Here is a 25,529-nt window from a genome sequence, read left to right on the forward strand (position 1 = left end):
TAGAACGCACAGGGAGCTGGGATTTACAAAGGTAGAACACACAGGGAGCTGGGATATACAAAGGTAGAACACACAAGAGATGGGATTTACAAAGGCAGAACGCACAGGGAGCTGGGAATTACAAAGGTAGAACGCTCAGGGAGTTGGGATTTACAAAGGTAGAACGCACAGGGAGCTGGGATTTACAAAGGTAGAACGCACAGGGAGCTGGGATTTACAAAGGTGGAACGCACAGGGAGCTGGGATTTACAAAGGTAGAACACACAGGGAACTGGGATTTACAAACGTAGAGCACACATGGAGCTGGGATTTACAAAGGTAGAACGCACAGGGAGCTGGGATTTACAAAGGTAGAACGCACAGGGAGCTGGGATTTACAAAGGTAGAACACACAGGGAGCTGGGATTTACAAAGGTAGAACACACAGGAGCTGGGATTTACAAAGGTAGAACACACAGGAGCTGGGATTTACAAAGGTAGAACGCACAGGGAGCTGGGATTTACAAAGGTAGAACGCACAGGGAGCTGGGATTTACAAAGGTAGAACGCACAGGAGCTGGGATTTACAAAGGTAGAACGCACCGGGAGCTGGGATTTACAAAGGTAGAACGCACAGGGAGCTGGGATTTACAAAGGTAGAACGCACAGGGAGCTGGGATTTACAAAGGTAGAACACACAGGAGCTGGGATTTACAAAGGTAGAACGCACAGGGATCTGGGATTTACAAAGGTAGAACGCACAGGAGCTGGGATTTACAAAGGTAGAACACACAGGAGCTGGGATTTACAAAGGTAGAAAACACATGGAGCTGGGATTTACAAAGGTAGAACACACAGGGAGCTGGGATTTACAAAGGTAGAACGCACAGGGAGCTGGGATTTACAAAGGTAGAACGCACAGGGACCTGGGATTTACAAAGGTAGAACGCACAGGAGCTGGGATTTACAAAGGTAGAACACACAGGAGCTGGGATTTACAAAGGTAGAACGCACAGGGAGCTGGGATTTACAAAAGTAGAACGCACAGGGAGCTGGGATTTACAAAGGTAGAACGCACAGGAGCTGGGATTTACAAAGGTAGAACAAACAGGAGCTAGGATTTACAAAGGTAGAACGCACAGGGAGCTGGAATTTACAAAGGTAGAACGCACAGGAGCTGGGATTTACAAAGGTAGAACACACAGGAGCTGGGATTTACAAAGGTAGAACACACATGGAGCTGGGATTTACAAAGGTAGAACACACATGGAGCTGGGATTTACAAAGGTAGAACACACAGGGAGCTGGGATTTACAAAGGTAGAACGCACAGGAGCTGGGATTTACAAAGGTAGAACACACATGGAGCTGGGATTTAAAAAGGTAGAACACACATGGAGCTGGGATTTACAAAGGTAGAACACACAGGGAGCTGGGATTTACAAAGGTAGAACACACAGGGAGCTGGGATTTACAAAGGTAGAACACACAGGGAGCTGGGATTTACAAAGGTAGAACGCACAGGGAGCTGGGATTTACAAAGGTAGAACGCACAGGAAGCTGGGATTTTTTAAAGGTAGAATGCACAGGAGCTGGGGTTTACAAAGGTAGAACGCACAGGAGCTGGGATTTACAAAGGTAGAACACACATGGAGCTGGGATTTACAAAGGTAGAACACACAGGGAGCTGGGATTTACAAAGGTAGAACGCAGAGGGATCTGGGATTTACAAAGGTAGAATGCACAGGAGATGGCATTTACAAAAGTAGAACACACAGGAGCTGGGATTTACAAAGGTAGAAAGCACAGGGAGCTGGGATTTACAAAGGTAGAACGCACAGGGAGCTGGGATTTACAAAGGTAGAACGCACAGGAGCTTGGATTCACAAAGGTAGAACGCACAGGGAGCTGGGATTTACAAAGGTAGAACACACTGGAGCTGGGATTTACAAAGGTAGAACGCACAGGGAGCTGGGATTTACAAAGGTAGAACGCACAGGGAGCTGGGATTTACAAAGGTAGAACGCACAGGGAGCTGGGATTTACAAAGGTAGAACACACAGGGAGCTGGGATATACAAAGGTAGAACGCACAGGAGCTGGGATTTACAAAGGTAAAATGCACAGGGAGCTGGTATTTACAAAGGTAGAACGCACAGGAGCTGGGATTTACAAAGGTAGAACGCACAGGGAGCTGGGATTTACAAAGGTAGAACGCACAGGAGCTGGGATATACAAAGGTAGAACGCACAGGAGCTGGGATTTACAAAGGTAGAACAAACAGGAGCTAGGATTTACAAAGGTAGAACGCACAGGGAGCTGGAATTTACAAAGGTAGAACGCACAGGAGCTGGGATTTACAAAGGTAGAACACACAGGAGCTGGGATTTACAAAGGTAGAACGCACAGGGAGCTGGGATTTACAAAAGTAGAACGCACAGGGAGCTGGGATTTACAAAGGTAGAACGCACAGGAGCTGGGATTTACAAAGGTAGAACAAACAGGAGCTAGGATTTACAAAGGTAGAACGCACAGGGAGCTGGAATTTACAAAGGTAGAACGCACAGGAGCTGGGATTTACAAAGGTAGAACACACAGGAGCTGGGATTTACAAAGGTAGAACACACATGGAGCTGGGATTTACAAAGGTAGAACACACATGGAGCTGGGATTTACAAAGGTAGAACACACAGGGAGCTGGGATTTACAAAGGTAGAACGCACAGGAGCTGGGATTTACAAAGGTAGAACACACATGGAGCTGGGATTTAAAAAGGTAGAACACACATGGAGCTGGGATTTACAAAGGTAGAACACACAGGGAGCTGGGATTTACAAAGGTAGAACACACAGGGAGCTGGGATTTACAAAGGTAGAACACACAGGGAGCTGGGATTTACAAAGGTAGAACGCACAGGGAGCTGGGATTTACAAAGGTAGAACGCACAGGAAGCTGGGATTTTTTAAAGGTAGAATGCACAGGAGCTGGGGTTTACAAAGGTAGAACGCACAGGAGCTGGGATTTACAAAGGTAGAACACACATGGAGCTGGGATTTACAAAGGTAGAACACACAGGGAGCTGGGATTTACAAAGGTAGAACGCAGAGGGATCTGGGATTTACAAAGGTAGAATGCACAGGAGATGGCATTTACAAAAGTAGAACACACAGGAGCTGGGATTTACAAAGGTAGAAAGCACAGGGAGCTGGGATTTACAAAGGTAGAACGCACACGGAGCTGGGATTTACAAAGGTAGAACGCACAGGAGCTTGGATTCACAAAGGTAGAACGCACAGGGAGCTGGGATTTACAAAGGTAGAACACACTGGAGCTGGGATTTACAAAGGTAGAACGCACAGGGAGCTGGGATTTACAAAGGTAGAACGCACAGGGAGCTGGGATTTACAAAGGTAGAACGCACAGGGAGCTGGGATTTACAAAGGTAGAACACACAGGGAGCTGGGATATACAAAGGTAGAACGCACAGGAGCTGGGATTTACAAAGGTAAAATGCACAGGGAGCTGGTATTTACAAAGGTAGAACGCACAGGAGCTGGGATTTACAAAGGTAGAACGCACAGGGAGCTGGGATTTACAAAGGTAGAACGCACAGGAGCTGGGATATACAAAGGTAGAACGCACAGGAGCTGGGATTTACAAAGGTAGAACGCACAGGGAGCTGGGATTTAAAAAGGTAGAACACACAGGGAGCTGGGATTTACAAAGGTAGAACACAGGGAGCTGGGACTTACAAAGGTAGAACGCACAGGGAGCTGGGATTTACAAAGGTAGAACACACAGGGAGCTGGGACTTACAAAGTTAGAACGCACAGGGAGCTGGGATTTACAAAGGTAGAACACACAGGGAGCTGGGATTTACAAAGGTAGAACACACAAGGAGCTGGGATTTACAAAGATATAACGCACAGGGAGCTGGGACTTACAAAGGTAGAACGCACAGGGAGCTGGGATTTACAAAGGTAGAACACACAGGGAGCTGGGACTTACAAAGGTAGAACGCACAGGGAGCTGGGATTTACAAAGGTAGAACACACAGGGAGCTGGGATTTACAAAGTTAGAACGCACAGGGAGCTGGGTTTTACAAAGGTAGAAAACACAGGGAGCTGGGATTTACAAAGTTAGAACGCACAGGGAGCCTCCAGTCACAGAACAAACAACACAGTGAAAGTAAAGTTTCTAAATCATGTATTCAGGAAGCTGTAAATCATGTCAGTGCGCACAGGGAGCTCATACTCACAGGTCAGTGCGCACAGGGAGCTCATACTCACAGGTCAGGGCACACAGGGACTTACCAGACCGACAGTATATCTAACAGACGTTTAGCACTGCTTATTTGAGACTGTTGCACACAGTAATACCCCAATGTGCCATTTGTTCCAGCGGTCTCCACGCGGAGCTCAGAGTGAGTTAAGGACCTAAGGACAGGAGCACACAGAGGATGAATACCAGTCCCAGTTAGAGGCCTGCGTGAAACTGCTCAACACGCAGCCACAACATTTTAACCGTTTCATTTCCAAAATGCGATTCCCTGCGAAGGTTTTCACCAAGCCTCAAAGGGCTAATATTGTAGCCAAATTAGTAAGCTTTCAGCGAAATATCGCCAGACCGTAAGTGTATGTGTCCTACTTCTAGTCTCAGCAATCAGCAAATCTAGGGAATCTCACAAATAAACTATATATCTCAGATGCACTGGCCCTTTAGATTGTAAGCTCTTCAGGGCAGGGACTCTTTTTCCTATTGCTACTGCCATGTCTGAAGCGCTTATTCCCATTATGTGTGTGAAGTGCTGTGTACATAAATGGCGCTGTATAAATAAAGATATACATACATACGCATACTAAATTAAATTGCAATGCACATTGACTTGCAGCTTTTTTTTTTTTTTGCAACTAAATAAGATAAAATATTGCATGGTTCCCACATCTTTATTCCCAGTGCAAACAAAAAGAAAATATGAAAAAAATGCCAAAGCTAGTGCTTTACACACTGGAGGCGATCAGCCTCCTGGATTGTACAGGATTTAAAAGTCAATTGGAATATCTCAGGTACAAAAAGAACATGAGTTATTTTAGTTGGCCATTACTATATTTCCAGCCAAAATGTCATTCCTAGCTGGGAACGTCATTACATCCAGAGCAAGATTCAGGTTTGGGTTTGCAATATTGCTATTAAAATAATAATTTTATCTTGAGCGATGCTGTCTTTTTTTCCTTGTGAGGGAATATTAAGTAAACGGTGGCTCCAAGTACTTCTGACGTCTGAATAAGAGAAGACAAACTAAAAGGATCCATTGATCCTGCTTTTCTGCTGTACTGTATGTACCCAGACGATTCAATTTGCCTCAGAGAAAGCATGGTCACACATTAAGTTAATAGCAGAGCTGCTATGGGACAGTGGGAAAGGAAGGTAGAGGCGCCTATGAGATAAGACAGCGGTGTGGTGTGGTGTGGTGATGTGACTCTCCGGAAGACCATGCTGGGAGTGAGCATTAGGCCAGGTCCACAGTGGCTTCTGCAGCATTTGCTGCGGTAGGCAGGCACTAGTGGCAATGTGTGTGTGTGTGTAGGCGCGCAAAGCACTGTGATGCGTACGCTGGCAGGGAAGACAAGAATGTTGTCTTCCCATGCCGCGTCACGGTCAAATGCTCGGCAGGCAGCCAATGGAAGGGCAGATATGCCCTGCCGTGGCCGCGCCCCCATCATGACCCTGCCCCACACACATCCCATCGCTCCCCTACAGACCGCTGATCGCGGATGTAGTCTGTACATGCGCCGCCAGACCGCCAGGTGCGCGTGCAGCAGTGAGGACTGGGGCTGTAGCCTAAGACACATGGTGAAATCAGAGGTCTCACAGAGAGTGGCATCATGGGACTATCTTGAAGGTCGCACAGAGTCAAGAGTAGATCTGGTGTTAGTTTGAGGTGAAGGCAGAGACCGGGTCACAGAGGTAAATTCATGTTGACAGAGGTCCCACAGTGTCATGGCTGTAGTACCTGATGAAGCCCATCTCTTCACAGCTCAGTGTTGCCACCTCGGGATTGGACGGGGAGGAACAGACAAGGCGCCATATCCTTTCCCCCTCATCATACACAGAGAGCCGAAGGTCCGGAGAGTTCACCTGGACTGTTTCACAGAGAATGAGGGAGAATTTAGAGATTGCTACATAATGTACCAGCCCTGGTTATATTTTATTCATTGAGCAAATGATTTAAATATTTGGCTACGTGAAGATCTATGTTACAAGGATGGTGGGTGGTGGGGAGGGGGGGTCATTACAGGTTTCCCAAATGTCACTTAACTGGATGGCAGCTTCCGAATAGCAGTAGATTTTACTCTTTGAGGTAACTATTTAAAATACCATTAAGTGATCTATATCATACGCATGTTATATACATTGTGTCTCTGACAACTATGGGATTGGTACATGGTGGGTGATGCTACAGGTGCGCCGACGAGCATTCTAAAACTTTCCTTAAACTTGCCTTGGAAAATCTGGGTCTATCACCAACAAGACCCAGGTACACGCTGGGTACATGCTGCAAACATTTCAGTGACATTTATACAGAGACTAATGGCCCATTGGATTAACACAGCAGGGGTCCCTGGCAGTCCCATTCAGTTTGAATGGGACTGCCAGGGACCCCCGCTGTTAATCCGATGGGCCATTAGTCTATCTGCAGAAATGTCACTGAAATGTTGCAGCATGTACCCAGCGTGTTCCCAGCATGTATCCAGCATGTACCCAGCATGTACCTGGGTCTTGTTGGTGATAGATCCAGATTTGTTTTATAATACTCGTCGGCATTACAGAAAATCACAAACACTGTTACAAGATTCCCACAGGATTTAGGTGGAGTAGGGTCAGTCACTGGTGACTTGGATTGTGGTTGTTCCATTTGGTGGGGAAAGACGTATTTTCCATCAGGGGGTAGGAGAAAAGATAGATCAGTGGGAGGAGAGGTAAATACCATTAGTTGAAGGGAAGTAAAACACCTCACACTGGGTGAAATTAAATTCCATTAGATAGGGGGTAGTATTAGGATCAGTCAATTGAGAGTAAAGGTGATATATAAACATGTTCTCTGAGATAAGGAAAGTGACTACATTCCAGTAATGTCATTAAAAGATTTATTACCAATATACAGATTAGGGTTTTCATTCTTCAAAACGTACGTCACTGAAAATACAGAATAGAGCATGTAAACTCAGCATCCAGCCAGGGTAAGAAGCACACACATTATTCATCTACATAGTTAAATGATGACATATTAACTGAATTCCTATGAATTTAAATTGAATTTAAAACCCTAGTAATGACATACAAAGGTCTCTATGACACTGCCTCCCTTACATCTCAACCCTCACCCACAAATACATACCTAAACTCTCCCTACGCTCTGCCTAAGACATCCCTCTCACTCCCACCTGCAAGACTTCTCCCGTGCTGCCCCTTTCTCTGAAATTTCCTACCACCTATCATCAGAATCTCCCCCCGCTTTCAGGTGTTTAAAAACTCACCTTTCCAAGGAAGCCTACTCGCCATACCTCCAACATCCTACTCCCCTCCCCCTCCTACCCTGTCGGGACCAGCTGTACAGCTGGACCAATCACCGCTCTCTGTAACATCTCACTTACTGTAATGGCTTTAGCTTTCAGACTGGGCCATGCTGTAACCTGAGCCCCAAATTATCCTACAGTGACCTTACCTTCTTGTTTCAATATTGTCCCTCGTACCCTCTAGATTGTAAGCTTTCACGAGCAGGCCCCTCATTACCTCTGTTTGTCTTCACTTCTGTGCAACGGTTTATGTTTCTGTAACACACATAACTCTGCACCCCATTGTACCGTCCTGCGGAATATGTTGATGCTTCACAATTAAAGGATAATAATGATACTCAATAATGGGTTGTCATTAGTGAAGCAAACAGGAGACCAGAGAAGAAGGCAGAAGGTTGCACAGACAACAAACAGAGAAAGCTGCTCAAACCTTCATGTAATGTTACCTGACTTGTTCATATAATATTAAATGAAGATTTGAGTACCTGGCTCTATTTGCCGTCTGTGTGCAACCTTCTGCTGCCTTCTCTCGTTTCCTGTGTGCAGCAGTAGTCGGTGTCCGGTAGCTCTGGCTAGGTTTGAGCGGCAATTATTGTGTGCACCAATTTTCTTTGGAATACTAGTCATTTGTGATGCAACTAAACAAAAGAAGGACTCTGTTGTGGGTTCATTTATGACGCACAGAAGCTCACGAGTTAATGGCTCTCACTCATTGACTACGATTTGTAGGTTGCTCACGTGAGAACTCATGTGCCTTTTTGGTTGAGTCGTTCACAAAGTATATTAGCTCTCCTGTTACAATGAGTAGTAGGGTGGTAGAGTTATAGCACTTATTTAATTTGTTTTAATCTTATCTGAACTGATGGGTCCCCCAGTTCTGATCTGTGGTCTCCCAACATCTGTGCCCCAGCTGGTTCTTGAATTATTTGTAGTTTATTGTGTCGGTTCTGACACACACAAATTAAATTAAATATGGAAGTCGCGAGACCAATAAAAAGTCACAATGGCATCTGTTGAGGATATCGCAGCTTTTCAATTTGCCGCTGGAGCGAACTCTGACCCCAGAGGCTGTTCTGTTTCCCCAATTTGTCCGGTGGGCACTGCTGAGGCCCTGGTTCCGGTGAGATTAAAATATACACTTCTGTTTGCCCAGGACTGACCCTTTAATATAGTATACATACAGTATATACAATCTCAATGTATTCTTTATGAACATTTTCAGAGGCGGGACCTTTTTTTGGATAATTTGCAGCATATGTGATAATTCTGCATTATATTTGGTATCCATCTCAAATGATTCATGATCCATACAAATGCTAGTCATGGTAAAGTCCATGAAAAAAAAGCTAGATATTGAACCTCTCCGCTGCTATGCATTGCACTGCAGAGGACTTCATACCAAATGTGTCCATTCTGCATCATTTGTTTAATACTACACGTGGATGTATAATGCACCACAACATCCTGGATGATAGGGAACAATTAGATGTATGCTGGAGAGGCGGTGAGATCTTACCTAACGCCCAGGCTGTGACCCCGATTCCAGCCAACGAGACAAAGACACATAGAGTCACTCCCAGAATCCTCCACGGGGTCCACTGGCAGCCTTTACCCGCTCCTGCAGGGAGGTGGGTAATAATATGAAAGCACGGCAATGGCAACTTGTGGCAGAGAAACAGAGACAAAGGAGACAGACAAGAGAGGACAGGAACGGGAGGGGAATAAACTAGAACCAAGCCGAAATCTAATGAGTGGTACGGCAGATACAGTTACATGAGACACACAAAGAGAACAGACTGCCAGGCAGAGCAACAGGAAGAAAAACATGCAGAACGTCATGAAACATACAGACAGGTAAAGTTACAGTTCTTGGAGCCAGCCCTTCCTGTGCAGAATAACATGTATTAATATGAAAACAATGGCCCCCCTCCTTCCTTACAGCAAGCACGCAACGCTGGAACCCAGGGCCCATTAGTCTCACACTTCCTTACATCCCCACTCCCTCCAGTTATCATCATGGTAGCTGCAGCGTAATCTGCCATATCAGAACAAGTCACGGTCAGAGAGAGCTTTATAGGAGTGAGAAGATAAGGAGGCGGCCAGATGCATGAAACCGCTGTAATAAGATCATGATACAGATAGATATAGATACTGAGAAGGCACACACCCTTGTAACACGTCTTGCACCGTTTTAACATCTGCTTTAGAAGCCGTCATTAATAGTTATTATATATTAACTTTAAGCCAAATTCCTAGCAATGAAGTAATAAATACTTGGGAATATACCCAGCAACACGGGCCGCTACTGAATCAGGCATTAATGCTGCATCAAGTTGGTAGTGATGCGTTGATCATGATGAAATGATGTAGCAGTGTACTAAATGAACCCTTCGTCAGTTTGAACTGAAGTGTCGTGATGGTAACCATCTTTAAGACGGCTTTGAAAAACGATTTCATGTCAAAATGTCTGCTCGGCAGAAAAATGCTGCATATATTTGCCACCGTTTGTGATTACAGCCACGGAGTAAAAGGCAATTGTTAAACACATGTATTTCCTATATCATCTTCAGCCCTACATTCCCGCTCATGCAGCTTGGTATCCCAGGCATTAGCTTTTCTGTTCGGCGGTTTGATGCCTCGGAACATGCTGATAAATTATTTACATGCTGATCTTCTAAATGAAATGTTGGTGAAAGTGTAACGTGACGGAGAGCTTACGCTGGCCTGCAGTAATTAGGGATGGGTCAATGAAGTGCTACCCAGAAGCCTCATCAAGCCAGCAGCGTTTATTGTGTAAGTAAATACAGGCCTCCACTTAAGGGAACAACTGCAATGTAATACAATTATTTTGTTACACAAGAGACAGGCGGGAAAAGCCCGAGTTGTAATATTACATGGTGGCATGAAATGAGCAGAGGTTATGCCTTCAGTTTTCAGGCATTGCATGGGCAGTTAGATATGATTATGGGCATATGTATCATTTACAGACAGGATTCCTGGATTCTATAGGCAGAGTAAGTTGAAACTGTGGGTACAGGGGATGAGAGGCCTGGTGAGTTTCAGATTGCAATACAGCAGCTGTAACATTACCAAACAGCGACACCCTTTGGCTGCCCTTCAGTGCCAGATGGGTCAGTAGCACCTTGCTCAACAAGGGTTAGGGTTTATGGACCACTCAACAATATCAGCTGCTTTACGTGGACATTGAATCATTGAATAGATCAAGGGATAAGTGAATACATTACACTGGTTCGTGAATACTGGCTGACGCTGTATAGCAGTTATTGCAGGTACCGTGTGTATGAGCCACAGAGAGATGGATGGTGGAGGACTTGAGAAAGAGAGAACAATAACAGGAGAGCAATAGAGAGACTTATATAGGGTAGTGATGTGGAGAGAAGGTGAAAGTAATGCGTAGGAAAGACCCAAAGAAATACGAACGTAGGTGGGAGAATAGAATTAGATGCGGCAGCAAATGGAGATAAGAACTGAAAGTGTTAGACAAATAAAAGAATGACTCAACCCAATAATATGTGAGTGACTTTGACCCTCTAGACTGGGCCCAGCGCAATGCTCCACAGAGCCCGTTGATGTGCTGTTCACAGGTTGCGAGTAAATGAATAATACTGTAGTGTTAATACTTACCCTCCTTTTCTGCCATGTCTGAGGACGGGACATGTAACATCACAGACTCTGTGCTATATACTGCTGTATACCCCGACACTCTGCAAGCAAAACACTGGTCAGCAATGGAAAACCCATCTTTAGAGCTTTCTATAGCTGTGGTCATATGAGGCCCGTCCTAGCCGTCTTCCAAATATAGTGATCCAGAAACTGCAGAGACCTTCAGTTCATTCAGTGTGCCCCACACTTTATCCCATCCATAAGGTACCAATGGTATAACATGCCCCTCTATACACAGTATCCCATCCATAAGGGACCAATGGTATAACATGCTCCTCTATACACAGTATCCCATCCATAAGGGACCAATGGTATAACATGCCCCTCTATACACAATATCCCATCCATAAGGAACCAATGGTATAACCTGCTCCTCTATACACTGTAACACAGCCAGAAGGGACCAATGGAATAACCTGACCTTCTATACACAGTATCCCATCCATAAGGGACCAATGGAATAACCTGCCCTTCTATACACAGTATCCCATCCATAAGGGACCAATGGAATAACCTGACCTTCTATACACAGTATCCAATCCATAAGGGACCAATGGTATAACCTGCTCCTCTATTCACTGTAACACAGCCAGAAGGGACAATGGTATAACCTGCTCCTCTATAAACAGTATCCCATCCATAAGGGACCAATTGTATAACCTGACCCTCTATACACAGAATCTCATCCCTAAGGGACTATGGTATAACATGCCCCTCTATACACAGTATCCCATCCATAAGAGACAAATGGTATAACCTGACTTTCTATCCACAGTATCTCATCCAGAAGGGACCAATGGTATAACCTGCCCCTTTTTACACAGTAATATAGCCGGATGGACCAATGGTATAACCTGACCCTCAATACACAGTAGCACAGACAGAAATGACCAGTGGTATAATCTGCTGCCCTATACACACGGTAACACAGCCAGAAAGGAGTTATATAATATTCTTGTACAAATTATCTATGGCTAAGAGTAGAATACTCTGATGATAATCCATCTCCTATAGGGTCATAAAACTGAGGAGTCGGGGTATAACTCGGTGCATGCAGTAAAGACTATAAAAGGGTCAGAAAGGTATACGGTATAGGTGTGAGGTTTAAGGCTTACCTTACAGGGGCACTGCGGTCAGCTTTAGGAGCAGGGGCCAGCAGGAATACAGATCTCCCCCTCCAATCTCAGCCGAGGAGGCCGTGAGTCAGAGGTAACCATTCCACTGAGAAAAGGGGAGGAGAAGAGAGTGTGGAAGTGGGCTAACATCAGAGAGAGTGATAAGGGAGAGGTAGGGACAGGTGAGGAAACAGAGAGAGGGACAGTAGGGGGGAGGACAGGGGGTGGAGAGAAACACAGAGATAAGGAAGGAGGGGGGATAGAGAATAAGTTAAAAGGGAGAAGAAGATATTACAGAGAATGTGTGAGGAAGGCAAACGGAGAGTTTGGGTGGGAGAAAAAGGTGGCAGAGGAAGAATAAGGCTTAAAACTGGAAGGAGAGAGAGATTTGGAGTAACGGGAGAGAGGAGTCATTTTGTGTCCTGGAGGGATCAGGTGAGGAATGTATGTGAGCCTAAGGGGAGAAGGAGGAGATAGGAGGCAGGGCAGTCAGGAGGAGGGGAGGAGAGAAGCAGAGAGACCTGACAACACCTGTGTACAAACCCCCCCTACACACATATAGGGGGATATCTTTCATTGTTCTACTCCTGTATCTTTCTCCTGAGATATAAAAGGCCAGCAAGAAAAACTGGAGTGACACAAGACCAACAACTATGCAGGTGTCAGTTTTAGATGTACGGGAGCTATTTATACACAACCACAGAGACGTCAGTATACTGTGTGTCAAGGGCCCTTGTTCTATAAACTGCATTAGCACCAATTTGAGGCTACCGGACGGTAGTATTCCGTAGTAATCCCCATTACTTCAGTGGGGTTTTCCGTGTGACCTGCATAGTGGGCGTTAGTGAATCAGTGCAGTGGGATTAAGGAACATTCGGTGCTGGCACTGGGAGTCCGCAGCTAGAGGGGGCCCCATTAACCCCTTCACGTTCACAAAGGACAGGAACGCATTGCATAAAGATGATTCCATAGAATGGAAAATACAAGCATTTCTGATCATGATTTATGTGGTGTGTGTGAATTAACGTTAAAGAACAGAATATCCGCTGCATTTCTTAACTAAAACAACAACAAAAAAGGTATAATTTGGCCCTTGTCCTGAGGAAGGTCGCCATGCGACAGAAACGTCGGCTCAGCATACACCGTTTCTGAGTGCACTAACGGCACTGACATGTTTTAGGGCTGAAATCTGGTTGAGTGATTTATTTATTTTTTTAAACAAAATCTCACACTTTAACAATGTAATATACTGTACGTGGTCACAGTGCCACACAAGTTCATGCTCCGAGTAAGGTCATATGGGCCACGTCATATTTATAACATTGATAACTGGAAAATATATATATAAATATATATATATATATATATATATATATATATATATATATGTCTTCAATAAAAGCTGTGGCCAATTCAACAACGGCGTTAATCAAATAATTTTACGTGGGATGGGAAGGGGGGGGGAATTGAGAATGGGGAGTAAGGGTTGTTCTGGGAAGGTGTTTGATCCTTTAGTACAGGGGTGCTCAAGCCCCATCCCCCAACAACTCAGGTTTCGAGGATATCCCAGCTTCAGCGCAGGGGGCTCAATCAGAGGCTAAGTCGAAGACAGAGCCAACCTGTGCTGAAACAGGGAACTGATTGAGCTACCTGTGCTGAAGCAGACATCCTGAAAACCTGGGGGGTGCTGAGTTAGTGTGCTCCAGATGTTTCAGAGTCATTGGTAGCTATAACATGGGGAGACTCCCAGGGTTTAGGGTTGGAGGGTATTCCAGAATGCGACGTGTGCACCCTTTAAAGAACCATGAAAACGGAAGATAATAGCACTTCTAGCAAGTTAGAGCACGAACAAATACTGGAATAGTACATATTTTACGCAGCATTGCATATTTCAACATGATTTGAGTTACTGTACAAATCAGGGAAATGAAAGAGACCCAAAATCTAGTTAATTTTACTCCAACAGGAGGAATAACAAATAAATGAAATAGCGATAACAAAACGCAATCCAAATACACAAGACTGAGGGTGTGCTCCCCACCTTTCTCATGGGTCACCGCTGTCCTGGCTTCTTATGTTAGAGATGTTTTACAGAGAAGACAAGGTTAACAAGCGGAGCAGTTTTAACGTGCTGAGTGCTAGGAGTACCCGCAGCACCTCGCGTTGTAGGCACTTCTGGTAACTGCGTGATGTTAGCAGACAGATAACACGGGCACAACCATAAAAGCCAAACATTTCTGATCAGTTTGAAAAATGTTACTCACACCCTGCAAACGTTGGGATTATATTCATGTTACAGGTGATTCCTATGGCTGCATAGATCCCCTCTAAGGCTGCGTCCCCGCTAGGGCTGAGCGGGCAGCGCTTGTGGTGGGGACTTACATATATATATATATATGTAAGTCCCGCTCATGCGGTGTGCCGTGCACCCACGCTCATCCGCGATGGCGCTTAGGTAAACAAAAAAACTATACTTACCCGCGCGCTCAACTACCCGCAATGACACCCCCCCCCATCCCCGCGCGCATACAAGCAGACACCCGGCGCTCATGCTTGGAGCGCTCTCCAAGCATGAGCGCGCTCAGCGCCAGTGGGGACTCAGCCTAAGGGAATTATTAGCAACAAATGCAGTGAATGGCGTTGAACGGTGCATAAAGAAATCCCTGACCTATTTGGGGAAGGGAGGCACAACCCATGGCCTGAGAGGCCATGGAGTGATGTGCTAGGAGGGGTTACTTCAGGAGGGGGTGCAGGTTCTTACTGACCTCTCTCATCCTCTGATCACCTCCCTAAAAGGTTGGAGTGTGTGTTTCACTGAGCTGGTTGGTAAGAGCCAACTGTTGTTGGGTGTGGCAGAGATACAAACGCGTTATTGGATATAACATTGGGAATGTGTTTAGGAGCACTCTTGTGAGTTGCAGATAACACAGGATAAGGGAGAGATCAGACTGTTTACTGCTCAGAATGCAAGTTCTGGCCGGCAGCATTATTAATGCAGGAGTTGCATTTGGGGGAACTTCAGGGCATTTTGAATCTGAACGCATTTATAGAGGGCATATTAGATATAACATAGGTATGTTTTAGGCACAGTCTGTTATGGTCTGCAGATAACACAGGCTAAGGCTGCGGCCACAGTACCTGCGCTGCATGCGCGTCAGTGAGGCTGGCGGCGCGTGCAGCCGATTCCCCTGGTCTGCAGTTAGCTGCAGACCAAGAGAGGGGAGGCATGACTGGGGCGCGGCCGTGACGTCACCCAGCAGGTTTGCCCTCATTGGCTGAACCGCCGGGGGTGTGGCTTAGCGCTCCGTCGCGACTCCTGATCACAATTCTCTTGCGAGCAGGAGTCACTGTCGGCAGAGCGCAGCGCCCCACCCCCTCGCCGCGGGCCCGGTCCCATTGTGCAGCGGCTATTGTCCCTGCAGCGTCCCCAACAGCGTGCGCTGCAGTAGCCAGCGGGGACCTGGCCTTACACTCTGTCTATAGTAGGTGTGCGCCTGTCGCTCGAGCGATCCAGGCACTGAGATCCTGGGTGATGGGGAGGCGTGTACGTGATGTCACGAGGCTGGTTTGCCCTCATTGGCTGAACCGCTCGAAAAAAAAAAAATTTGTTGGCTCAAAATTATGCCCACTCGATCACGCACACAATGCCCGCCCTCATAGAGGCGCTGTGTCTTGTTTGCGCCGTCATGCTGACTATAACCGCAGCTTAAGGCTGAGTTTAGGGTGACGGCGTCGCTACGTGCGCGCGCACGTCTGGCACTCTTCAATGGTTGGCTACTGCAGTTAGCCGAGTGCCCGCTGCCCCTGGCGGCGCTGTTGCGCGGCAACGCTGCTGCATTTTGGACGGACAAGTAAATTTGCCTTTCAGGCTGCAGTCGCGTGACGTCAGCTGTCACGTGAGCTGGTTCAGCCAATGAGAGCGAACCAGCTTTTTTGACATCGCCTCCAGCATTATGGGCAGGGATCGCTTCTGCTCAAACCGCGCGGCAAGATAAGAGCTCGCACTTTGCAAGCAAGCGAAGTGTATGAGCTCGGCCTACCACTGCTCAGAGGGCAGCTGCCAACAGACCCCTTTCTCTGTTGCTGCAATCCCCTTCCAACTTGTCATACTGATACAGTGTTGTACACTTAACAGGATACCACACACTGCTCATACAATGAGTGTCATGCTTAAAAAGGGGTTTTCACATAAATATTTCTTTATATCCATGTGAAGGGAGAAGTGTTGAAACTTTAAGAAAAATTAAGGCAATTTGTTGAAAATGGTAAGCTGGGGTCTGATGTCAGAATGTCCTTAGAATGTCTCTTATTCAGTTTAAAGAGGCAATCAAAGCAAATAAAAAAAAAAAACCTTTTTTGTTTAAGATATACAGCATTTGATTAACTTTATTGAAAAAAAATTATCTGTGCCGTCGAGTGATTTGTTCTCCTGTGATTGATCAGCAAAATCCTGCTTCCCAGTGTTTACTGAATGGCTGCCTTTCAGTTTCAATCAATCCTTCAGTCAGTGTAACTCAGCAGCTACAATGTATTCTTCTATTACTACGGTAACATTGTATATTGTTACAGTTTGCAATTCAAACTGCTGGGAACATTGGCAACAAATTATCGCAAATATCTTGCCCTGTTGGAGAGGGGGCTAAAGCCTGCTACAGACATCAAAAGATGCTCAGTATATTAAAACTCATTAATATGGCATTGAGTTTCATTTTTAAAATAAAAAAGGTCGTGTTATCTAATACTACAGAACTTATTTATTATTATTTTTTAAATCACATGTAGGATATTGCTTGGATTGCTGCTTTTAAGGAAAGACTTTAGGATATGTGGATTTCTTATTATACCAGCACCAAATGAAGGTGAAATATGTGGAAATACAACACCTGGTTGGTCACAGACCACAGAAAATTAAAGGTTTTAAAACCGAGTAAAAAATAAAACTGAAGCCAGTGCACAGTAACTAAAAGTAAAGTGCACTAAAGGAGGAGGTGTAATCGAAAAGAAACCAGATGGGGGGATACCGAGCAGAACATCCCGCTTAAGGCCCTGATGTAGAAGGAGTAGGGGCTGAAGGTAAGAGGCACACACGCAGGAGAAGGGAGTATGACCGTGGGGAGGAGCGATGTATTCTGATTTTACTGCTAGCAATTGAGCTGGTGCAGCACAGGCAGCTTTTCCACTCAGTCTCGATCTTACTGAATTCGCTGGAGATATTGGACCGTAGGAAAGAGCAGTCTGCAGTTTGTTTTTCTTTCCTACAATCGGATGCACTGTAACATTCAGGGATATCCTGAAAACCTGACCTGTTGGTAGCCCTTCAGGACTGGAGTTGGCTACCTCTGGTGTATAGCATACATGGAAATTAGATATAAAGTACGTTTCAATGGGCCATATTTACAAAACCATGCTAATCGTAAAGGTACCCGACAACCCATTTGAAGGCTCTTTAAAGCTGCAGTTCAGTCTTTTTTTTTTAATTTATTTTTTTACTTCAATAGTTTCATGTGTGCAATCTCTAATTACCTAAAGAACTGTATAGCTGCAGGTCAATTCGTTCTCCATGTATTGATAGGCGAAATTTGGTGACATAATTAGAGCTGACATATGTTTATATTCTGCCTCTGTCACTCAGTGGAAGCTCATGAATATTCATGAGCACTCCTGCACTGACATGTGCTAGAGGGAGGGCAGGGCTGACAAAGGGGTGTGCCAGGGCTTGTGACAGGACATGAAGGGGCAGAGTCTTAGCAAATGGCTGTTAAAATAGAATACAAGAAAATTGGTCTTTCAAAGTTGTTTTTTTAAAAACAGAAAATGCTAAAAGTATTTTTTCTTACTACAGAACTGATTTATTAAAAAAAAACACATGCAGGATATTGACTGAACTGCAGCTTTAAGGCTAAGTGAATCTGGCCCAATGTATCTGAAATGGTACAATATTTTCTAAATAAATACATGACCCTGTACATGTATTCTCTATTCTTTCTCTCATCACAACCTCTTCTGTGGCTTCTTCCGCACCTCTGTTCCTTACTACTACCTGCACAGAGAAGTGCAGTATTGTATGTGTAACGGTGTTTCCCCCAGTGGGAGATTTGGCCATTACTACGTAGGTGGTGCATGATACCTGCTGGTATCAGGAGGGCTGAATCGTCCGCCAATTGTAGTGGGGTCAGGATCAGGTTTCTGGGGTTCATACCCACATGTCTTTAACAGTGCAGCGCCTACATCTGCCGTAGGCTCCAGGGAACTGAAGATGATCTCCCACGGTAGAACCAATTACCTCTCCCCCCAGTAAGATCACACCATGCCGGAGGTATAATAACAGGAACAGTTTATTGTCTCTCTCTGTGCAGCACAGTACACGGCAGTAAATATAAATAAAGAAACTGTCAGCTACTCACTGGAGGATGGTCCCTGGACCTTCATTACAGGCCAAGGGCTCCCGCAGCAGTCCCAGCCCTTCCCTACCCCTCTAGCAGGGACAGAGGTATGGTCCACACTCACTCTCCCCCGGAGGGAAGAGGACCAATAATCAGGCTCTTGGCTGTGTGACCTGCCCCTCTCAAGTGGGTAGAGGCACTCCCGAATTTGGGGCGGCACTGCCCTTAAGTACAGCCAGGAGGGGGGCACCAGGTCTGTCTCATGATAGGTCATGCCCAGGCCAGATGTCACCACCTCCCGCTGTCAATCAAAGTGCAGCTCCTCGGAGGGGGAAACCCCCATATTAACTACTCATCAAGTGACCTGGCTACATATGCATAACAAAAACACATACCCGTGCTTCATCAATCATTGTGCACAAAATGCCCCAACGGAAGATATTATGTCGGTGAAGCTGGACAAACGGTAAGAAAAAGAATGAACATGGACGGCCACATCCTTAATCAGAAAATAAGCAGATACACCCGGCGGTGAGGATCATATCAAGGACAGGAGAGCGGCCATTGTCAAGGGAGATTTCAAAACCGTGAGCAAAAAAACAACACGGGAATATAAGTCATGCAAACATTTTATATACTGAATACAGTGGTTCATGTCTTCTTCTTCTGAGTAAATACATTGTACCACTAACTTTCTTTACTTCAATGCAAAAGTGCTCTGTAATAAGGCATCGCTAAGCAGACTTCCTGCTCTCTCAGCAGTACAGACAACTCTCACACTCCCTCTCATTCCGGAGCTCACCCATTTACACTAACCTTTTATTTGCATTGCTATTCAGTAACCATTTACATCACACTAATTAACATCTGTATCCAGTTTTACTGTGATGTGAGCCATGTATAAGTACTGTATTACAGTAAACTAAGAATCGCCAATGAGCCTCCAATATGATAAATTATTGCGTTCATCACTGTTTTTTTTTCTTTTTCTATTTTTTTCTTCTCATAAGAATGTGTCATTTAGTTCAATCCTTTGGCCAGAACATTGCCCGGCCTGTGTCCCCTCCTCCTTAGTTTAAGATTAGTTTAATGTATTCAGCCAATCCACCTGTAACTCATATTGAGCAGCTTGTGGGAGGTTAGTCCCTCCTTTTCAAGGTATATACTGTAATCTCCCAGTAAGCTCCCTGTAAATTCACTTTACTTGCATACATGTAAGTATCTTTACTGGTATATACCAGTGTTTAACTGCACTAAGTTACCTAAGCGTATGCTTTGTTTATTAACCCCTTCAGGGTATATTTCACAGAACATTTGTATGCATTTAGCATAGGGACCTGCTACTGACATTTACCTTGACGTTGGTTAGCAGGCTTGTCATTATTTGATCAAAGGATGTAACCAAAAGTCTCCTTTGTTTTACAGACTTAGGTTTCACTATGTGTATTTATTTCCCCATTTATTGTTAGCCCAATGGGAGAAGCGCAGGGATTCAATTTCTGTTTTTTCATATATGTATGGACAATCTTTTCACCAGCAGCATGCGCCTTACACGGCAAAGCGTGGTGAATATATATATTTATTTATTTTACTGTGATGTGAGCCGTGTATAAATATTACAATAAACTAAGAATTGTCAATGCACATCCAATATGACAAATTATTTCGTTCATCGCTGTTTTTTTTCCTCTAGTTCATTTAGTTCAGTCCTTTGGCCAGAACATTGCACGGTCTGTGTCCCCTCCTCCTTAGATTAAGCTCGCCCATTCCACTTCTATTTATTCAACAGGTCCCAGTACACACACGTGAATGTAATAGTCTATTGAGAGATTTCTTCCCCCAGGAGAGAGGTGGAGATAACCTTTGCTGCAGCAATAAGCGTGGGAAGTATATGTATTTTTTCACTGTATTTGCTTGAGCACGTCTGTTTTTTAACCAGTTTTAACTGCACTGTAGCTCACACACAGCTCATATAGTGCTCCTAAATGTTAATTTCTTAGGCCCCGCATACATATCACAGATCCCTTGCTGTTGGCTGTATTATTGTTATGTTAATTCTTTTCTGTATGCAGTGAATGGAATACAAAAAATACTCTTCTGCCCCCCCCTACATCTCAGCCTTAATTTCTTACTATGCACCATCCCGACTCTTGCATTCTGCTCAAGGATGTCTTCTCTCTACTCCCTTTATATCTAAGCCCTCTCCCGGGCTTAACCCTTTCTCACTGACTGCCCCAAACCTCTGGAATGCCCTTCCCCTCAATACCCGACTAGCACCCTCTCTATCCACCTTTAAGACCCACCTTAAAACACACCTGTTAACGAAGTACATGAGTAGCTCCATGGCTGATACTATATACCTCATACATAAACCTTGGCCCCCTGCAGACGCGCTTACCAGAACGCCCTCCTACTGTCTGTGTACATCCTACCAACCAATTAGACTGTAAGCTCTTCGGGGCATGGACTCCTTTTCCTAAATGTTACTTTTATGTCTGAAGCACTTCTTCCCTTTGTGTTATTTGTATTATTTGTTATTTATATGATTGCCACATGTATTACTATATAAATAAAGACATGCATACATACAACTACTTTCCCTCCCTGTTTGCCTGTTGCCTAGCAAATACTGCCCAGGCTCCTGTTGTATCACCCAGCATTCCTGGCTGTATTGTTTCTCCCAGCCATATTTGAACAGACATGCATACTTCCTTTTGGAACCAGCAGTCTGTAGGTAGCTTCCCTTTCTCACTGCTTCTCCCAGAACAAGACATTGATATTTGACCTTCCTCTCACTAGTGCCACCCCCAGTTATTCTATGTTCCTGTATACCACCTCCAATAACGTTGCAGAAAATAGAAGGACTCTGTGTGCATTTAAGGGGACGAGTTAATCTGCCTGATCCTACTCCCTTGCTACAGGGAGCTTGAGGGCCAGAACAATATCCCTGCTTCAGCACAGGTGGATCTGTCTACTCTAACTGTGTGTAACTGTGTATAAATTACACAATTATCCTAAGTGGATATACGATGTTCGGATAAACCCCTCCTTTTTTTTTTTAAGGATCTTATTATCACCAACGGCCATTATAATTCATGCAATGCTCTTCACTGGAAAAAAACATGACTTAATTTAACATTATTAGGCTTTGAAAAAATGCGGTTTAGTTTAAGGTGACATCAAGTTAAGTTAACGTCACATTAAGTCCCGTAATGGAGCCTTGTGGATCTGCCTTTCAGTGCTTAACTAAAAGGTTACAAAGGTGACCCTGGGACTGGGTTTAATAACAACAATTCTAATCACATTAATTTCATGTATTTCTGTTGTTAGATCTGTGTGGTTACAAACCCATTATCGAGGACCATTTGCATCAGATAAACAAGGTTCGTACATTTTGGTGCAGATTCCGTGTTGGAGACCTGATGCATAGTGTTAATGATGTTGGTATATAGTACATAGTCTATAGTCCCTGCAGTTCTGCACGTTATCACCAAGACATAATGCTCGGTGGAACCCGTCAAATATTTTCAGCGTGGCCCGAGAAGCCGTGGCGACATGAACATACGTTGCCCTCAACCAAGTTCTGCATACAAGAAACCCAAAACATGGGCCCAGTCGGCTACTTAGCTTCCATCCTGCAGACTGGGACTAAAATACCTTCCTACATCTTCAGAGCTACACTCAGTTTACTTCTAAATATTAATATCAATCATTCCTCATGTAATTTTTTGGAACACTTCCCGGTATGTATTGTTTACCCTTATAAGACCATCTCAAATTCACGCTACAGTCGCCATGCTAAGTAAATATTACCCTCCCCTACCTACATTCAATGCTAGTGCAGCTTGTTTGTGCTGCCCTCTCCTGGCTAGAAGATCTCAAAATCTCACCCAAATATATGAAACTAGGAGAGTGCAATGCAAACAGAATGACATGGAGTAGTGAACTTATTACAGATGCCTTTATTCCAACGCTCACTGCACACGACTAGGATGCAGGATATGCTTTAGAAACGTTGAATGTCTTATTGAATGTCCCATAAGCCGGGCGAAGGAGCAGCTCAGGGAGTAAAGACACTGACTGGCACGGAGTTTCAAGTAGTGGAACCTGGTTCAATTCCTGGTGTCGGCGCCTTGTGACCTTGAGCAAGTGCCTCAGGCACTTAAAAACATAGATTGTAAGCTCCACGGGGCAGGGACCTGTGCCTGCAAAATGTCCTTGTAACGCGCTATGTAAAACTAGCAGCGCTATACACAGCATGTCTTTTTTTTTTCATTTTTAATATACACACACACACAGCTTCCCCAGTGACACACAAACACACAGTGACACACAAACACACAGTGACACACAAACACACAGTGACACATACACACAGTACCTTCCAAGCGCGTCATTCATAGCAGCACGTACCGTACACACAAAAAGTGTGCGTCACGTGCACGAGCGTTCGCACAGGCGCGCGCCCCCACTATATTACAGGCCTTAAGCATACTGTTCTCTTAGGAACATTCTCTCAAGCTTGTGAGCCATTAATTCATCCTCTGTGCCTTTTATAAAACTCCAAGGCCTGCCACATCGAGATCTTTATTTCTCATTCATATGTATAACAACGAGGGCTCTATACCAAATATGGTCTACCCGAGCACTCTTCTTAAATGCTGCCACGGGGATGTGTGTCGGTCCGTGTCCATCAGATCAATAAACCAAACTTGCTAGACATGTGTAGGACTTCAGCAGTAAATTCTCCATTCAATTACTTATAGGATCTCAAAGCTACACTCCAGGTAACTCAGACCTGCCTTTAAAACTGATAATGATTCCAATGCACACACGTTGGCATTTTACTTATAAGGCTTGTATTCTTAGACCACCACTCGAGTCATAGATGAATTCAGTCCCACACCGTCCTTTACTCACAGATCCTCTGGTCCTCGGTCGAACACTGACTTGATTTTAACAGCACTGACTTGCAAGAGGCCACCCCTGTCCCTCTCCAAGGCAGAACTCTAAAACTGGGACGTGGTCCCCCTAAACGTGCACTCCAAATGTGCTTAGTACTTTGCAGTTTTTCAAGTCAGGTCTTCCTTTCTGGGATCCCTTCCACTTACACAAAGCAATGTGCTTAGATATGCCAGTCTGAGCGTTTTAATGATGGTGCGTGCTCAGGCTTCGGGTCTTTGATCAAGCAAAGCAGGGTCATGACCCCCACAGTGCAATATTATGTAATGTTTAAAGCTGCAGTTCAAGCAATATCCTGCATGTGTTATTATTTTTATATAAATACGTTCTGTACTATGAGGAAATACTTGTAGCGTTTAAAAAAAGAAAAAATTGTAAAGACTTTTTTAATGTATTCTAATATAACAAGCATTTTTGTTTCTATAGCAACCATTTACAAAGTCACATCCCCTTCCTCTTCTGAAACAGGCTCCGGCACACCCCTTTTTGAGCCTTGCTCTCTCTCTAGCAGTGCACCAATTGTATCTAGTGACTGCCTGGTCACATGATCTTCCCCACAGAACTTTGCATCTTGGGTCCTCTTCTGCTGCACTAACAGAGATTTAATGAACCCCCACGCCGAATCTTCGCCGATTGATCACAGGACAACGGATCGATCGGGAACTTAGCTAATCACTTGTCAGTGTGCAGATTGTATTGAATGGACATTTATTTTTATTTTTTTGAGCTGCAGCTGTAACGTCAGGGATAAAATCTCCCTAATGGGCCTTGGAAAGGTGGTCACACTCCGCACTCCTCTGTCTCACTCATCTCTGTATCTCTTTCTCTCAGCAATGTCCTCTCCTTGCTCTCTCGCCCTCATACACACACCAAACAATACCAATATTTTCTCCCTCCATTTTTAATCTATCTTTTACTATTGTATTCCTCTCTCTGTGCTTCCGTCTCTTCCATTTCACCCTTTGCCATTCTTATCTCTGTATCCTCTCATTTGACGCGTTCCTCATCTCTTGTTCTCTTCTATTCTCTGGTCTGTCCGATTTTTCCTTACATAGTATGAGATTGCTCCCAAATCCTTCATGTTGGCGGTAAGGAAGTAAGTTGTAAACGTGGTCTCTACATTAATAATTAACACATTGTATTGCAGTAGCCCAAAACTGGTCATTAAATTTAAAAAAAAACATGTATCCTTGAGTGATTACTGGGTGATAATATTTCAAAGAAATACCATTGAGTCATTTGAGCAATAAAACCCATTATCTCAGCATTATTGTTTGGGCTGTTGTGAATACTGATTACAATATAGTGGTTAATTATTGATATCTATGGATGTTAATCATTATGCAGGTTATCACAGCTTTGTGCAAACAGGTCTTAATCTCTCTTGCTCGATTCATTTGCAATTAGGGAGGTTTCTTCTGTCACCTAAAGACTTTGGCAGTGTCAGTAATATTTCATCCTGATAGATACGTACTTTCATTATGGCCGCGATTTTGAGGTGAATGGCTCGTAACGCCATGGATATAGCTTGATAGCTTACATTGCGCTCTCCTTCTAATACCCAACGGAGGCTATTCAGCGGAACTTTCACAAGTTAGCAGCATTGCTACAACAGCAGCTCGCATGCAGGTAGTACATTCGTCAGCCAAACAATATAATGCGATCTGAATCCCCACTATAGAGGTTCAGAACTGATTTATTTCATAGCTGCAGCAACCTGTTAGTTCCTTATACATAGTGAAGCCTGACTACTCGTCTATAGAGCAAGAACCTCACCTCAATATCGGATGAGACTTACCATTCACAGCCCTACACCATCTTATTCCTCTC

General features: G+C 44.5%; 1 protein-coding gene across 4 annotated transcripts in view; it reads right to left on the reverse strand.

Moving 5' to 3' along the window:
• Window positions 1-25,529, reverse strand: part of HPN (hepsin) — a 55,125-nt gene that overhangs the window by 20,736 nt on the left and 8,860 nt on the right. For all 4 annotated transcript variants that reach the window (XM_075606170.1, XM_075606172.1, XM_075606171.1 and 1 more), the window contains exons 2-7: window positions 12,355-12,460; window positions 11,201-11,280; window positions 9,072-9,173; window positions 7,134-7,175; window positions 5,992-6,121; window positions 4,292-4,414 (exon numbers count right to left, since the gene is read on the reverse strand). In XM_075606170.1, coding sequence (XP_075462285.1) covers window positions 4,292-4,414; window positions 5,992-6,121; window positions 7,134-7,175; window positions 9,072-9,173; window positions 11,201-11,240 — 437 coding nt within the window. In that variant the 5' untranslated portion in view covers window positions 11,241-11,280; window positions 12,355-12,460. The remainder of the gene's footprint in view (window positions 1-4,291; window positions 4,415-5,991; window positions 6,122-7,133; window positions 7,176-9,071; window positions 9,174-11,200; window positions 11,281-12,354; window positions 12,461-25,529) is intronic.

The sequence above is a fragment of the Ascaphus truei genome, chromosome 6 (genome assembly GCF_040206685.1).
Source record: "Ascaphus truei isolate aAscTru1 chromosome 6, aAscTru1.hap1, whole genome shotgun sequence".
In the NCBI taxonomy this organism is placed as follows: domain Eukaryota; kingdom Metazoa; phylum Chordata; class Amphibia; order Anura; family Ascaphidae; genus Ascaphus; species Ascaphus truei.